This window comes from Charadrius vociferus, unplaced genomic scaffold (genome assembly GCF_000708025.1).
Source record: "Charadrius vociferus isolate BGI_N301 unplaced genomic scaffold, ASM70802v2 scaffold187, whole genome shotgun sequence".
Taxonomy (NCBI): Eukaryota; Metazoa; Chordata; class Aves; order Charadriiformes; family Charadriidae; genus Charadrius; species Charadrius vociferus.
The window spans coordinates 1,832,757-1,847,516 of record NW_009649180.1 but is presented as its reverse complement, the minus strand read 5'-3'; the positions used below and the strand labels follow the sequence as shown (position 1 = coordinate 1,847,516).

Below are 14,760 nucleotides of genomic sequence, written 5' to 3'. Positions count from 1 at the left end.
GGGGGGACCGGGGCCGGTGTCGGGGGGTCCGGGGCCGTGCTGCCACTGCGCCTTTTCGGGGTAGCGGGTCTGGCGGGAGAGGGAGATGGTGTGATTTCTCACGGCTGTGTCTGCCTGCGCAGGGAGGGAAGACATCGCCTCTGGAGACGATGCCGAGGACTCCCGCTCTGTGTCCATCTTACAGTCCGATACCAAAACAGTCCCGCCAGGTCAAAACTGATATTTAGCTCTGTTACTGTTTTCCCTGCCAGTGGTGTAAAAATTGGTGGGTTTCCTGAGGGCAAAGTGCTTAGTTTTGAGTAAAAAAAAAAAAAAAAAAGAGTTTTTGAGCATGTAGGATTTGCTAATTAACAAGGCAGCGTGGGAAAGTGCTGTTACAGGTTTGAATGCGTGCTGTTTGTGCGTCAGGATTCGGTGGAGGAGCCTGCCTGTGTGGGACAGATTTTGTGCGAGTTTAAGGCCTGCACATGTTTAGAAAGTTGAAACTCTGCAGGAACTCTCAGTCTCTCAAATCTGCATTGGTGATGCATTAGGTGGCCTCTCAGACTAGCCACTTAATGATTGTTGACTGCTAATTTTTAAAAATAATGCTTCAAAAGGTAGTTTTTTTCAGCTCTGTAATTTAATGGAAGAGGAGGCAGATGAGCGGCAGTTTCAATGTTTGCACGTTTATTGGTTTGTAAGTGGAGTTGAAGTGGTCCCAGGGTTTTGTATTTAATGCTTTGATTTGCAAAATTCACTTTGTACAAACCCAGCACACATTCTGTGTTGTAAGATGACTTGCTAGATGATCCCACTTACGCTAAGTATGCTCCGTCTCCACAGAGCTGCTTCCTGCAGCTGGATGCGGTGTCCGTGCCACCTCCACAGAACTCATCATGCTGTGCTCTGTAGTGGCAAGAACTCAGAAAGGTATTTCCTGGCATTTAAATGCCCCTCATGTTTGGTAGGGGGTGCCTCTTGCCTGGATATCAGGGCTAAGGAAATTCCTGTGGTCTTGTTCTTCCTTTTGCTTTCTGTGATATCAGAAAAAGGTGGAATTAACTCACAGGATTTGGGCAAAGGGATTTTTATACGCAGTGGAAGGAAATTCTTTGGGAAATTTCATAAGTTTTTGTTGCGAAAGTGCTACTTAGATGCAAAGGAAACATTCTGTAGATTTGTAAAGAGCAAGAATTTTAAATTATCTTGTTTGCTGTTCAATGTGATCATCTCTTTGCTGGCTGGTTGAGGGTTTTTTGGTAGTATACAATTAAAAACGCAGCATGGCCTGGGAGTTGCAGTCTTTCAGTCTCTGTACTGTCACTTTTCTTTGTACAGAGTTCAGTTTTGCAGTTGGTTGAGATCCATAAACCATATTACATTGTAAATGTTTATTTGATAATCACATAAGAAATAAAAAACTTTAAAAAGCTATCTATTTTAAGGCATCTAAAATGAGGAAGGCTTCTAGATTGTTACTAGACCAGAAAGATCAGGTTATAAATGATTGTGGAGAGTAAGAACAAACACAGTTTCACTATATTGCTCTGGTATTAATTTGGATGGAGAATTTGTTCATGTCTTCCCCTACTTCCATCCTAAGATGAGGGTGTGGGAGGAAAAGAAAGAAAAAAAAGAGGAAAAGCAAACCTGAACTGTTTTACTGTGAAGTTGTATAAGAATAAAGAGCAGCAAACGTTCCATTACAAGACGGATATACTATTTCTTGAAACTGGAGGAAAAAATACTTGACACTTGACACTTAGCATGTGAGACGTTCAAGATCTTGTACAAATATTAACGAAATACTGTGAATTACGTGTTAAGATAAGTGGTGGAGTACTTGATCAGTTGTTTAAAAATCACTTGTGTGTTCTTTGAATTACGTTATTAGGATAAATGTTTTGTTAGCTGGTTAGTAAATTAGGACTTGAGCCGCTCTTAGTGTTTACTTGAGTATAGTACAACCCATTTGGTTTAATGAGGTGTAAAAGTCAAGGAGCAGTATGTATTGTGTTCAGCTTGCTGCAATATGTAACTGCACTTACTGGTTCTTAAGAGAAATATGTTTAGCTTTCAGGACTTTCTATAGTAGCTGCTGTCAGTTTTGCGCAGAGGCGTTCCAACAGAAAGACTATTTTAAGTGTATGGAGCTGATCTTTGTTTTCATAATATCAGTTCTATGTTTTCCACAGTGCAGCACTTCAATAAATAATTCTTGAAAAGCAAATCTTCCTCGGTGGTTTAAAGCCTAAGATGTGCAATAAACTGAATAAGTTTTACATGAGTATTTTTGGATTTGAAATTATTGTGTGCTTGCTTCAGAAAAATACTTATCCAATTTTTCGGTCTCACAGTGGGCGTTGTGCTGTGTTTGGTCAGTTTATATATAGCATGGTAGGTATTATATTAAAAGAACCCTTGAAAAATCATGTATTGTTTTTTCAAGTGTTCTTTTTCTCCTTTTGTTTACAAGATGCTGTACTATATATGGTGGTATTTAGAAGGCAATGATTAAGTCACTGTATACTATAGGGCAATGAAACCTTTGGTGCTATTTGCTTTAAATAAGCACTGGAGAATTCAGTTTTCGGGAAGAGCAAGCATCGAGCTTCTGATGCAAGTCAGCAGAGTATCCAAGACTTTTGATGCATAACAAGGCGGTGCTGTGTGTTCTTTTTCCAGCTCAGCATTACTAAGTTGGTATGTGGCAGTAGCCTTATTATTGCAGGCTGGCTCAGCGCATAGTTTTTTGCATGGCTTCTTTGTGCAGGGGGGAGGGAGCCAAGGCCTCAAACCTGGGTCTTGTCCACATTGCGAACCAGCAGCCTTTGTGCAGAAAAACTTTTCCTCCAAGGTGTGAGATGTCGTGCTCCTCGGCCAGCGGAGCCAGAGAAGGAGGGGCTGAGTTGGAATTTCCTATATTCAAACTTCATTTTGAAACCTTCCACAAAGAAACATAGGTTAAATCACTTGAGATCTGATAGTTCTTCAGTGTCCTTCCTAAAATTCCTCTCAAGGATGGTGAGAATTGAGCCTAGGTGGGAAAAAAATCACGAGGCATGTCAGCAAAGGGAGCCACAGGCTCTCCCAGGCGCAGGAGGGCAGGTGAGGAAGCAGTACTGGTGCTGGGAGAGTTTTGCATGCCTGTCTGGAATAAACAAATCCACTCAGCGTTCTGCTAACTGCTGTGGACATAACTAGGGTATTATATAACCCTTCAGCTATAGTTCTGGTGCAGTTGAGTTTTGTTTCTGTAACAGGTTTGCAGCCTAATGTTAGTATGATATTAATGCTACTTTTCCTTGGCTAGAGTAGGCGTAATTATATTCAACTTTCCACATTTTTACCTCAATATACTGACTCAAAGTCTGCACGCTAGGAAAATCAGGGACTTAATGTTTGACTAGCAGTAATTCAGTAGAGGAAAACATGATAGAGTTACAGATAATCATATTGAGAGAGGTTAGTTTTCCATATTTAAATATACATCTAGGAAAAATATTGTGCTAAGCATATACTCAGCCTCCCAGAGGCATCTCTTTTTTTTTTTTTAAATGCCCTCACCAAATTGTAGAAATGTTCATGGCTCGTGAAGTAACATTTTTATTTAAAAAAAAACAAACAACAACTTATACACATGCACGTGAACTTAATATTCAGTTGTGTTCATAATATTAATTGAAAGGCTGGGGAAGGAAAAAGGGAAACAGGACACATGATACGTATTGCTGATGAGCTAACTAAATATAAAGTCACAGTAGCAGGAAAGTAATCAAATAGGCAGCTAGAGACATTGCTGATGTCAGGCAAAAAGTATATTTTGCCCTCTGACGTTTAAGTCTGTGCTTGCTCTGTGTTTCTCACGTGTATTATTCATCATTAAATAATGTTGTCCATTAGTTGGTTTCAGCAATAAAATCAGTAATGTAGAAGGCAAAGTAGTTACCAGTGCTGTTTTCTTTCAGAAGACAACTACTGTTATCTAGGTGACTCGGTCTCTTCTGCTGCACTAGTCAGGCTCGAGTTGCAGACTGGTAGTGTTGGAAATGTTACGTGGCGTTCTTAAGCTTCAAAAATGAACAGGAGCAGTTGGGCCCAGAGATCTGTTTTGTATTCCAGGCACTAAGGTTGTTAGGGAAAGTGCTTTTTACCCTTTAAACTATGAAATTGGCACTAAATGAGTAGTCTGAAGGAGAAGGCAGTTTCTGAGTTTAAAGAAATTGCCTTGTCATCAAAACTGAATTTTACTGTTGCTGTTGAGAGAAAATTAGCTACCAACTGTGTAGAATGATTTGTATTTTGTGTAAGTGCTTGTTTCTTTTGTTGATTTCTTTTCTTTTTTTTTTCCCCCCAGTTAGTTAAATGTTCTGTCTTTGACAGCATTTAAAAACAGGAGCAGGTCCTATCAGGTGCATTTTAAGATTAATGTAGACTTTCTCCCAGGTCCAGCCCATTCAGTTATGACCTTTGATGGGTATGCTTACTCAGTGTTGTAAGGTCACTTTTATTGCACGTAATGTAAGGGTCGATTTTTATTCCTGCAATGCCAGATGAAGAGACGCTAGGCTGGTGTTAGGCTACTTGACTTGTGGCAAACAGAATTCTCATAGGTTAGGGAGAGTTTCCTGCCTTTGCCCTCAGAAGCTGCTTTGGTTAGAAGACCAGTCAGTAAGTTGAGTGTGTCTTTGATGAGTCTAAATTCGCTGCTTTTAGAAAAAATTGTGATTAGTGTTACAAAGCCCACTGTAATTAACAAATTTTGTCTTTATTTCATCGGTATTTCTGATTAAGGAAAGCTGGATGTCCAGATAAGCAACACAAGTTTGGTTTGTTTTTTTACTGGAGTAAGATAAAAAAGATGTCGTACAAAAAAGGTCAAATAACTGATCATTAATTACAAATGTCATAATTTCTTTTGTTAATAGCGGCGTGAGCAACATAGTTGTTACAGTTGTTTTGGGCAAGATTTTCAAAATTAGTAAGATAACAGAAATGAGGAAATATCCTTTTATATGGAGAAGGAAGAGTATAGTAAGTGCAGAGATTCTGGTAGTGGTTTATGCATGTTTTGGCAATTGTTTAAATCAAGGTATTGAAGCTTATATACATATTGACTGTATGTCGAGTTTTGAGAAATTAAAACTATGCATTAAGTGCCTGTTGTTAATATACGGTCAACTCCAGAGAGAATATCTTCAGAAGTACCACCTCCTTAATTCTTTTAGAAGGGCAACTTTGATTTGTGCTCTCATTTTTCTTCTAAACTGTTTCTTCGCACTGCTGGGAAATCTCATGGGACACATTGAATTTTCTCTGATATAGAAGAAAATAATGTGTAGTCCTATTAGATGTAAGTTGGAAGAAAAAGTTGCATGCAGTAATTATGATAAGAGCTACTTCTGACAATAGGTACAGTACCTTTTTAAAAAGACTTGAGAAGGAAAGAGCTTCTCTCTCTGGAAGAGCTGTGCACCTGAAAGCAATATAAAACTTTGTGTTGAATATTCATGAGGGATTTGAGTACCTGTTTACTATATACAGAAGGTAAATAATAGATTAAATAGACTGTTTCCTTGCTTTCACTCTGAAAACCTTGAATGATGTATGTGACACCAGTGTATTGTACTGTCTTGTATTTTCTGAGATTTGGTTGGCATGACTGAAGCATTCTAGTTAATTAGACTATTTTTTCGAGCACAAAAGAGCTGTGAAATTGTAGCTGTTTCTTAGATCGTAGCTGTACATAAGCCACCAAATATAAATTATGCACAAATCCATTCTGTACTGCTGTGGGTCTTAAATATTGGATAAGCTTTTTATTACTTTGACATCACTGGTAGCGTTTCAAAGTTTTTTCATGTATTCCACATAACAATCTTTTTCTGGTTCTTGTTCTTAGTTGTTCTGGTGACTTGCCACCTCCATGTGACTAAAATGTTGCTGAGATGTCTTCCTTCAAACAATATTCTAGGGTCAAGAAAACAATAATTGAGAGATCTGTATGAAGAGACCATCTTTTCTGGTTTTGGTGTGTTATGTTGTTATCTATTACCACATCACTTTTAAAGATGCTTTGGAATTAAAGCTAATGCTGAATTTCTAGTAATGCTATTTTGAAAGATGAATATTTTAAAGGATTTGCAGTGTAATAAGCATCTATCTTATTTACTGAGATCAAACAAAGATAGAATTACGATGGCTGCATCATCAATATTCAACTAAGATGCCTTGGGTCAATATTATTGTAGATACCTAGTCTTATGTGTGCCTGGGAGGCATGGGCAGGAAATGTCATGCCACCAAAGCTTCAGTATATATTTTAAAATAGTAGAATGTATTGGACCTGTAATGTATTATTTTAGCTTTAATTCAGTTTTACGTGGTTGCTGGCTATGCTTTCTTGTTCAGTTTATGAACTGCAAACAGTGGAAAAGACTAATGATTAAGCTGGTATTTAAACAGAGTAGTCATTGGTTTTCATTGCCTAGTGTAATTAACAAACTGACTTATTTATTATTTTAGCAAAAGAATAAAAGTAGACTGGATGCATCCAGGAAACATTCTGCCTCTTGGTGGCTTTAAATTTCTCTTTAGGAACAAGTGAGATAATCTTAACTGAGTTTTGCTTGAATAAATATTTTAAAAGCGTTTTTATATTACTTACCTATAAATTCTTTGTCTGTTTTTTAGCTGGCTCATATACGAAAAGCCTTTGGCTAATTAAGGATGTAAAATTGCACAAAATAAGCAAACATTTCAGTAGTCACTGTTAAACATTCAGGACTTGTCTCTTTCTCCAATATGTAACAGGTCAATTTTATTGGCGGATAGTGAAGGATGATGGCAGGCAACAACCAGCTTTGCATTCGACGTTGGACTACCAAGAACGTGGCGAGGTGGCTGAAGGAAGAAGGCTTCTGTGAATACGTGGATGTTTTGTGCAATAGACACAGGCTGGATGGAATTACACTGCTGACGCTTACTGAGTATGATTTACGATCCCCTCCTTTGGAAATCAAAGTCCTGGGGGATATCAAAAGGCTAATGTTGTCCATACGCAAACTACAGAAGCAACATATTGATGTCCTAGAAGAGCTGGGTTACAACAGCGACAGTCACGTTGGCACAGTGTGCCCAAGTGTTGGTTCACTACAGGGTACAGACTGGTTTTGTAATGGTGAAGTACCTCGGGACTATGATGGACCAATTACTGACTTGAATGGTGATCAGTATCAATATGCAAACGGAAAAAACAAACACTCTACGCGAAGACTGGACCCAGAGTATTGGAAGACAGTTTTAAGTTGTGTGTATGTCTTCATAGTGTTTGGCTTTACGTCATTTGTTATGGTTATAGTACATGAGCGAGTACCTGACATGCAAACATATCCACCTCTACCAGACATATTTCTAGATAGGTAAGAAATTTTCTTTTAAAACAAAACAGTAACTTGATGGTTAAAGTATTGGCTGTCTTTTCTTCGTTCTCAAAGTTTCATATGCTCTTGAAAATACCTCTGCAAAATAGTAATTATAGTGTAGTAAACCCTTCTGCTAGATTGAAATGTGCATCAATTAGATGCAGAGATTTAGTCTTCTCAGGGGAAAATAGATTGACCTGTTGTTCTACCCAGTTTATATTTAATTCTGTATCTTTAGCTAATCACAACTAAGGAATTAATTTGTCCATCTTCTCATTCTAGTAAAAAGAGTGATAGTCAGCTGGTGTAGATAAGCAGGCATATGCTTTTTCTGAAATCCAGATGCTGCTATGAGGCTTAACATGTTGTGATACCGAAAAAATTTTGATGAAGGAATATTTTGGTCTGCCAGTGAGCAAGGAAATTGAAAGGGAATAGCATTGATACTGTATTTTTGCTGTCTCCCCACTGTCAACTTGTTGAAGATGGTTTAGGGAAATTCTGAAGCAGACTGAATAGATCAGCATCTTCTTTAACTGTCGAGTATCTGTGTACTGAAATACTGTCATGACTGGCACAGTACCTGCTCATTTTTTAAAGAAAAGGCAGAAAAGAGATGCAATAGCAAAGGTGAAATTCTAGTCATTGACTACAGATTTAATGGGGAATAAATGCTCCCTTTGCGGAAGTGCACTCGCACCATAGAGAACTCATTGCCTAGAGAGTTTTAAAAGACGAGATACGCTGTTTAAGAGTTCAGTCTTTGTGGTCTCCTTATTTCTGCCAGTAATTTCCATTTTCCTTAATGGTTTTCGTGAAGCGAGTAAGAGTCTAATCTTTGGAGTAAGTGTGCAGAATCCCCCGTAAATTTAGATAAAGTCAGCAAAGATGGACCACATCCAGCAGAGTGGAAGAGGGGAGAAAGAATGGGAGCAATGACATTACTGGATTTTGTTCCCAGGGCAATACTGCGGTATTCCGTGGGCAGGAGGATGGGGAGGTCAGAAAGCAGCAGCTCACAAAACAATGCAAGGGGATTACCACAGAGCTAGCATTTGAGCAGCACTTGCCTACCCCTTTGTGTCAGGGGGAACACAAAACTGTGAGGAGCAGCCTCTCTTGAAATCTGTCAATCTGTATTTTGGTGAAATTGTGGAGTGGAAATTGTTACTGGTGCCATATGTGTGTAGGAAAGTCTTACATCTTTTTACAAGCAAGGCTAAAAGGTTTGCATATAGTGATTATCACTGATGTAGCTTTGAAAGTAATTTTTATTTTTCCTAACACTTTTCTGTGCTTCGTTACAAGTAGGATTTTAGGCTTTGCAGCATTTCATTAATTGTGTTGACATGACATTCTTGTAAGCATAAGCAGCGTAATTGACATGATGCAAGTTTGTGTCAGAATGAAAAAGGTTGTTGGGAAACAATGGTAGAGGAACACATCCTGTTAGTAAATCACACATGTAAATTAAGAGAGCATACTAGAGATTTTCTTTGACTTCTGTCAAAGACATGATTATAATGGAGATAATTAGTAAATCACACATGTAAATTAAGAAAGCATACTAGAGATTTTCTTTGACTTAAAGAATTCTGTGTAAGTGTCTGCTGTAAAGACATGATTATAAAGGAGATAATGTCATTAAAAATTAATTCAAATTCTATTTCATTCAGTCTTACAAAACAATTTTTGGTTGTACTTTAAACTACTGTCAGATTAATGCAAGTTAGTTTTGTAGTTAGAACTTTGTAAGCCTTTATTCTCAATACTGAGACTAGAAAGAAAAATTAAGCCTTTGTATTGTAAGTTAACTTTCTTGCTTCACCCTTTTTTTTTCTTAGCGTCCCTAGGATACCATGGGCTTTTGCTATGACTGAAGTATGTGGCGTAATTCTTTGCTACATTTGGCTGTTGGTTCTTCTGCTTCACAAACACAGGTACAGTATATAAAATTCAAATTAACTAGTAATTTGATTCAGCAAAAGGACTGTAACAAAAGTTTATGATGATGGTTTAAGACTTTTCCGTTCAATAGGGATCTTCTAAGCTTCTACTATGTCCCTGTTAAAATGGATTAGGATTTAATCAAGACCTGTGACTTGTGAATCTTACAAAGGAGTACTCTGAATTTACATTTCTAGCAGTTTTATATGTAATTTCTTTCAGAACATGTGTATTGCAGAGATTTGTCAGTATATACTCTCATACTGTAAAAATTTTGCATGAAAGCAAATCCAACAAGAATGAAATTCCACAGGATGACGGAGCCGGCCTAGCAGCTTGCTGTCATTGAAGGGCAGAAAACCCTTTTGTGTGCGTGCGTATTTTAAGTTAAATTTTTACCAGTTTGTTGATTTTTATCAGTTTGCCAACAGAAGGTATGAGTGCCAAAGCTAGTACAAGTGTAGCTGCAGAGGACTGGAGCTGTACCTCTTGGTGACAGTGAGCTTGCTACAGTGTCTCACCCTGTCATGTGGAACCATACCTTCGCACTACTACTTAAAAAAAAAAAAAAAAAAAAAAAAAAAACAAAAAATTTTTACGTGAAACTTGCAGCAATGATGAAGGGACTTTGTGGGATGAAGTTGGGGTGCAGGGAAATGTTTTTATCATAACTTCCCTTGATTTAAATATGCAATAAATTAGGATCCTTGTTATCGCTTCCTATGTACTTTTCCCAGATCTATACTTCTGCGAAGGCTGTGCAGCCTCATGGGGACAGTATTCTTATTACGTTGCATTACAATGTTTGTTACCTCACTCTCTGTGCCAGGCCAGCACTTGCAGTGTACTGGAAAGGTAAAAACTTCAAATGCTTTACATTATTTTGCCTGTTAGATTTTTCTATTTTTTTTATTTTATTTTATTTAAGATATGATTAAGATTGTTGTGACCATAACGTTAGATGTGTGTTTTTAAGAACAGTGTTGTTTCTCTCCTATTTCCCTCCACATCCCTTCATTAATTGCCATTATGCGCACAAGCATTCTTAAGGGTCTTATAAGCACTTGCCACTTTGGAGAGGAGATAGTTACTTGGGGAAGGATGTACAGAATATTTCACAAGGTAAACTGGAGAGAATACATCAGACGAGTGTAAATGTAAAATACTGACTTCACGAGGAAAGGCTGAAAGTGTAGTAATGGCTTCTTTGTCTGACTAGATGCATGGTTTTGAAACAACAAAAACCAAAAACAAAACCTCAAAACACTATTATTATTTCACCTGTTCTAATAAGGGACGTTCCATAGAACGTGGGATTCTATGGTTTTATCCTAACTTTTAGTTAGAAGAGGTTTGAGTGGAATGTATTGGAAGCTTGACAATAACGCATTGGGAGGTTGAATACATTCAAAAAAAGGTGGCAGGCTCTGTGTGTAAATCACTTACAACAAAATACTTGCTCTGAATTCCAGTATTCATTAGAGGTATGAGGAATACAATTAGTAATTGTAGTTACTAATGTGACTCACTGCCACAATAAAACCCAAAGATGTATTAACCTGCATTTTAATGAAAGACCCAACATGATAAATGGTATTAAACATACATAGTGCTATACAGCTAACTTTAAGGACGTACTGTTTGGGCGGTGGGTTTGGAACTTACTGAAGGTTAATGTCACTGTCTTTTAGTTGTATGGCAATGTTTGGGCAAAACTCCAGCGGGCATTTGCAATATGGAGTGGCTTTGGAATGACTCTGACTGGAGTACATACGTGTGGAGATTACATGTTCAGTGGCCACACTGTCGTCCTGACCATGCTCAACTTCTTTGTCACAGAGTGTAAGTACAGAGTGCCAATACTTAAATGTCCTGAAGTGTTAAGAATACGTACTGCTTGCTGTCAGCCAAGGGTGTGAGAGTGTAAATACTTACATGTTCTTAAGTATTAAGAATATCTGCTGCTTGACCTCCTCAAAAAGTTCAGAGTGTAACGTGAAAGCAAACAAATATAAACTCTGATCGCTGTGCTCTTTGTCAGGTTTGTGACAGTTCACTTGCAGACAGGAGAGGAACAGCACCACCTAGATTAATGGAAGGATGAATAGGGCACATCTGAAAGAACACATGAGCCAAGAAAATTGGAAATACTTCTAGCTTGCTACTGGGAGAATACTAGGGACAATATTTATGGTTGTCTGTTCCTGTACACTTCCCTAGGTATCTGCCATTGACCCCTGGCTGGCGAAATACCGGGCTTGGTGGCTGTACGTGTAGTATAATCCATAAAGCCAAAATACCAAGCCTCACAATGAGTAAAAGTATATGAAACAATAGCGCTCCTCTGTAAATAAAAGTGTGATTTGATACATTATGTAGTAAGCTAAGGTAATTAGAGTTCACCTATGATGGAATAACTGCAGTAACGGAATAATGTATGCTGTATGACATTTTTTCCCCTTACTAGATGGAAAAGGCATGATTTTCATTGAAAGAAGTTGGTTGAACAAAGAATTATGCTTTGCATAGTCCTAAAACATTTTAGGGTCCTCTATTAAATCAGAAATGTAGCTGTATTTGTAAATGAAGTTATGAAGTGATAGACATTTATAACTTGTGTCGTTGTTTTTGTTGGATTTATTGGACCTGTAGATGTAAACAAAAATTCCAAGTGAAGACAACAACTTCATGACATTTTTGGATGCAAAATCTGTATAAAAACTCGCAATTTTTAGGCCTGACCCAGATTTTTGAGCCATTCAAGGTTAGTGACTTTCTGTTTTCTCCTAGATACGCCAAGGAGCTGGAACTTCTTGCATACTTTATCCTGGGTCCTGAATCTCTTTGGAATCTTCTTCATTTTGGCTGCACATGAACATTATTCTATAGATGTCTTCATTGCCTTTTACATCACTACAAGACTCTTTCTGTATTACCATACGTTGGCTAATACTAGAGCATATCAGCAGAGTAGGAGAGCGAGGATCTGGTTTCCGATGTTTTCTTTTTTTGAATGCAATGTTAATGGTACTGTTCCCAATGAGTATTGCTGGCCCTTTTCAAAACCTACTATATTGAAAAGATTGATTGGCTGAAGGGTGTGTGGATCAATTCAGGTTTTTACGAAGCATTATGACTAAGATCCTACAAGGCTAGCTGGGAGGGAATGTAAAGTAACATTTTTTTCACTCTGTGATTGCTGCCTCCTTGTCTTGTTTCTTAGATTCTTAGCCATGAAATGGGGTTCCTGTACTTCACAGGGTTGTGTTTTTGTTTTCTTCTTGCTTTGATAGAAAACAATGCAGGGACCGGTAAAGGCTATCAGTGAACCATGAATATGAACCAGAACACTGTTACCCTTAGTAAGGTTCTATGTGAATGTTTAAGTAACTGTAACCTCAGATATGTGCTTGTACTGAATATAATACACCCTTTACAGGTCCAAATAATCTCCATTACCTGACATGCCAGCCTTTACATATACTGACTAAAAAATTAGAACTTTATGAAAATTTTCTTTTAAAAGTCATAATTGTGATTTTCAAACAAACTCTGTGTATACTTAAAGACTGAGGAGTACCGTGTCATAATGAAGAAAACAGTATAGTTCCTTGCTAAAAGGGTCTCTTAACCATTAAATAAAAGTCTTAAAGTATAATTGACAGTATAAATGGTCTGCACACAGGTTGCCAAAAATGAAAGTCTGCCCTGTGGCTATGCAGTGATGATGTTTTTTTTAATGAGAGCTTATTTAGTCTAGTCTGTCTGTTGTCTCTATGGTTGTTCTAGCACTTGGAAGTTTTCCCTTTTGTGTTTAAATAAATGAGTTTAAGTAAATGCTACATCCAATGAAAGTAAAGTTAATTTAGCTTTAGTGAGTTTAAAGCCACAGGATAACTTTTCTGTGTGGTTTTAATTTGCTTTATACCCAAACCTGTGCATGCTTTTTAGGAGCGGCTCTTTAACATTGGAAAAACAGAACAGTTATCTTCATATATCTTACTGTCCCATAAATGGATGGGGAAAATGCATGTAGTAACTCTTTCAGGAAAAGTAATAATAGTGAGTATTGGAATAGTGCTCATATTGATGTATGTTTTAGCACTCTGGTGTCAACAATATGGTGAATATCTCTGGATATATATATATACACATTATATTTGTTTATATATATAGAAAACCACACACAGTATATGTTCTTCGAAGTAATATGAAAGAGACTAGTTCTTAAATTAAGTTGCTCGTTTACTACACTGAAAAAGTACCATAAGCAGTTGAGGGTTTTTTGTTTAAAAAAAAAAAAAACCAAAAAACAAAACCAAACCACAACAAAACACCCACAGAAACCCCAAACCAACACTCTGAGTCCATAACGTGTAAGCTACGGTCACATAGTTGGTGATCTCCTTTGTGGTGGTATGTTAGGGTACAGTACTAACATTGGCTGTAGAGACTTGAAATTAGATTTATGCTTAATGAAAACTGATAGGTAGAAGGTGCAAATCATAAAAATGGTATAGACCTTTTAATTTTGTTGATGCAATTTCAGAATAGGTGGTACGTGCAAAAGGTTGTGTAAGTCAGCCTTGGGAAGTAACTTGGTACAAGCTGACTTAATGGCCGCAATGTACTTATGTTTGCATGGAAAAGAATCCCTTTGGAATTTTGCAAGACAGTTTTGTATTTGGAGGCTTGTAACCTACTGTGGGCTACTCCTCGCAGTACTGTGTTCCTTTTATAAACCTGGATTGTACTAACTTGAATATCTTCCACTTTTCGTGATGTATTACTTTTGTAACTTAATTTAGCTCCTATTCCACAGGGGAATTGCGCAACTTAAGAGTGTCTCTGCCAAATGTATTGAGCACCCATACGTTGTACTATTCTGCAGACTTTTATAGTTGTAACATTCCAATTTTGAAGCAAAATTGCAAGTGTAATACTATATTGTTCAATCTGCCATAGCCTAATGGCTCTTCCCATCCGAACTGGGGGAGTGTGCTTACACTTAAGAAAAAAAGGATAAAATTTTCTGAAAGATTTAAAGACTTCGCATTTGCTGCCCTTACCTTTCTGATTTCAGAAAGACAATTTGAACATTCCTCTTGAAACTTTATAATCAGAACTCTATTTGTTAATTTATATTTGCCTTTGCAATGCACACAGAGCTATGAATGCTGTTTTTTAAACTCTAGGAAAGTGTCTGTTAAACTTGCAAAGCTGTTGATTCTGAAAAGAACCATGTCAGTGCTAACTGGCATAGCTGTATCTAACCTGAAAAATTATTTTGCAACTTCAACGTGCAGGAGAATTTTCAAGTACAGCCCAGTGTAACAATGTTTACATAAAGTAAAGCTATCATTTCAATAACTTTTTTTTTAGAATGAAGTTCATATACTTTGAAATA

General features: G+C 37.4%; 1 protein-coding gene across 1 annotated transcript; it reads left to right on the top strand.

The window, feature by feature from the left end:
• The first annotated feature begins 6,822 nt into the window (after positions 1-6,822).
• On the top strand, positions 6,823-12,448 carry SAMD8 (sterile alpha motif domain containing 8). The gene is made up of 5 exons (XM_009888654.1): positions 6,823-7,403; positions 9,251-9,346; positions 10,091-10,208; positions 11,045-11,195; positions 12,144-12,448. The coding sequence occupies exons 1-5, from the start codon at positions 6,823-6,825 to the stop codon at positions 12,446-12,448; spliced, it is 1,251 nt and encodes a 416-aa protein (XP_009886956.1).
• The last annotated feature ends 2,312 nt before the right edge of the window (positions 12,449-14,760 follow it).

Coding starts and splice junctions, on each gene's coding strand:
- SAMD8 (XM_009888654.1), top strand. CDS start 6,823: ATGATGGCAGGCAACAACCAGCTTTGCATTCGACGTTGGACTACCAAG. Junction 10,209..11,044: donor ACTTGCAGTGTACTGGAAAG/GTAAAAACTTCA, acceptor ACTGTCTTTTAG/TTGTATGGCAATGTTTGGGC. Junction 11,196..12,143: donor CAACTTCTTTGTCACAGAGT/GTAAGTACAGAG, acceptor GTTTTCTCCTAG/ATACGCCAAGGAGCTGGAAC.